The 2,781-nt window shown below is 30.9% G+C and overlaps 1 protein-coding gene across 1 annotated transcript; it reads left to right on the top strand.

Annotated features, from left to right (window-relative positions):
- LOC109335551 (F-box protein At5g07610-like) lies at nucleotides 1,157–2,459 on the top strand. Its single transcript, XM_019571687.1, has 2 exons — nucleotides 1,157–1,986; nucleotides 2,375–2,459. The coding sequence occupies exons 1-2, from the start codon at nucleotides 1,157–1,159 to the stop codon at nucleotides 2,457–2,459; spliced, it is 915 nt and encodes a 304-aa protein (XP_019427232.1).

Here is a 2,781-nt window from a genome sequence, read left to right as displayed (position 1 = left end):
TATATGATAATTCTCTTTTTCTCCATAAATGTTATATATATTACTAACAAACAATTACGACTTTAAAATTTTCTAATCATTTATATATGATTCATATTTTTTTCTAAAAACAATATTAATATTTTTACTTTTATGAATAAACTATATATATTGTAATACATTTCGAACTTTCAATTGATGCAAGATTTTATTATAAAAAAGTAATTAGAAAAACTGTGGAATCGAATCGAATGAGAGCGGTTTGATTCGGTTCAATTCTTACGGTTAAATTTGTGTTTAATTGAGCGGAAACAAATCAAATGTTTGTAATCAGTTCGGTCACATAAATATACAAAAAATCGAAGTGGGCTGAACTTTTCCACCCAAAAAATAATAACAAACATTGATTGTTATACTCTTTGGATTTATCTTCATAATATACTATATTTTGTGTAATTTTTCACCCTTCATTTTCTATTTAAAAATTTATACTTATATATCCAATTGTAAGATATGTACATAATTACGGATGATTTAGGTAGGTTTAAAAAATGAAGAGTAGGTTATCCAATTTTACTAAAATCAAAGGATATCATAATTTACTTATTTTTTAATTATCAATTAAAAAATTGTATTTTGAGCAGCATATAAAATGCCATGAAATAAAACAACAAATTTAATTCCCGAACGAAAAGTCACCTAAAACTAGTGTTGGCTGTTGGTTTAAAGTGCGGATACAAACAGGCAAAGGTTACATAGACTGTATGCAGCAAGCAACTAGATGTTGGTTTAAATAGTACATGTTTGATTTCTTTTAAGTAAGATATTGGGTTTGAATCTTGTTGATGGAAAAAAATATTCGTTAGGAGAATTAACCCTATGTACTTATGTATTGGGTTTCTGGCTCGGTCCGAATTGCCTTAAGTAAGTGTAAGGATACACGTGGGAAACAAAACAAACTGTAGGTAACAATGTTGGTAATGCATGTGTTCACGTCTCATAGAAACCCTAAATGCTTAAATAGTTATGATTACAAATTACATCATTCAACAATCTGAAAAAATAAGTGAGATTTCAACAGACCCACGTTCCAACTATATATATATATATATATATATGCTATCTTGTTTAGTTATCTTCTACAAGTTTCTCTTTTTTCATCATCCTTTTCTCTCCAATGGCCACCATAGTTGCATCCCTTGAATACCTTGTCAGTGAGATTCTTCTTCGTTTGCCAGTGAAGTCAGTACTCAGATTCAAATGTGTTTCAAAACAATGGCTTGCACTCATTTCTGAACCAAAGTTCTGCCACTCACACACTCTTCGACTTTATAGAACCTCTCGAGTTTTTCCTTCTGCTATCTTGCTAGCTCCCGGTGATTCACCAACCTGTCAAATTTTCCCTTTAAAATCTATTAAGGCTTCTGATTCTTCTGAGTTTCATAATGTGAAAGTTCCTATAGGAACTGTTATTCAATCCTGCAATGGTCTATTACTTATTGAAAGAAGTACTTCGGAAGATTCATTAGAAGTTGAGTACTTTGTATCCAATCCAACCACCAATAAATCTGTTCCTGTTATTTTCCCTACCCAAGAATTTAGTTCTTCAGTAATCTCACTTTTTATCTGTTTTGAACCGTTGAAATCACTGCATTACAAGCTCGTTTCCATTAGAGTCAAGAATTATAAACCACAAATTGATCCTGATTACGTTATTACTGTGTTTTCATCAGAAACTAGTTCATGGAGTGAACCTGATTTTACTTTCACTCCTCCTCATTTTAAACTCCCGATTCAGACTAACACTGTTTACTTTAATGGTTCATTGTATTGGCACAGTGATAATCTTGGAAAGATTTTTTACTTTGACGTAGATTCTCAGATTTTTAAGACATGTCCAATGCCCTTGAACGTTAAGGAAAATGGAGTTTCGAAATTCTGTGAATCAAGTGGGCATTCTGATTTCGTTCTTTACATTATGGAGTTGAATGAAGAGAATTCTGAATGGTCATTGAGATTCAATATTAAATTATGTGAATCACCTTTTCGATTACTATTATGTTTTCCATATTGTGTTGTTAAGCAAGAGAATGATGAGGACTCCATGCTTCTGATTTGCTTGAATGAAGAGGTTTTGTTCTACAATATAGGGTTTGCTACATTTAAAGACCTTAATAGTTATAGCCCTTTTCTGAAGATTGAATCTTGTGCATTCGTTTACCAACATTATGAGAATCTTTCATGGGTTGCACCAACTGAGAAAAATTGTAAGTTACATGTTCTTTTTCTTTTCCTATTATTTGTTTCCATTTTTGGGTGAATGGTTTTTTTCATGTCTCAATTTGTTATCAACTTTTATCTTATGCATGTGATATTCGATGTTTCATTGTTGCAGGAAGTTAGATTTTGATGTTGTTGTTGCTACATGGTATAATCTGCTGAAGAATCAAAGTTTATATCGATTAGGACCTTCTATCTAATTTTATTTTATGTTTTCTACACTGTTATTGTATCATTCTGGTTTGTTGTTTTGATATTTTGATTATTGGTGTGAACTTGGTATTGGATCAGTTAAGTGTTACTTTAATTTTCTTATATTTGTCTTTATAATTTGTTGCGTGTGAGTGCAAGTGTGCAAGTATACACTCTTCTTGTTTTGATCACGGGTTTATGTTTAGGTTAATTATGAAAGACGTTAGTAGTTAATTCAGTTGTTGTGTATATTATTTTTGTTTATGTTGTTATAATAGAACGGATTTATTAGATCTATATTGACTGGGTAAGAGTTTTGATACTGTCAGC

The sequence above is a fragment of the Lupinus angustifolius genome, chromosome LG20, assembly GCF_001865875.1.
Source record: "Lupinus angustifolius cultivar Tanjil chromosome LG20, LupAngTanjil_v1.0, whole genome shotgun sequence".
Taxonomy (NCBI): domain Eukaryota; kingdom Viridiplantae; phylum Streptophyta; class Magnoliopsida; order Fabales; family Fabaceae; genus Lupinus; species Lupinus angustifolius.
The sequence above is the reverse complement of the archived record's forward strand: the minus strand, read 5'-3'. Positions and strand labels throughout refer to the sequence as shown.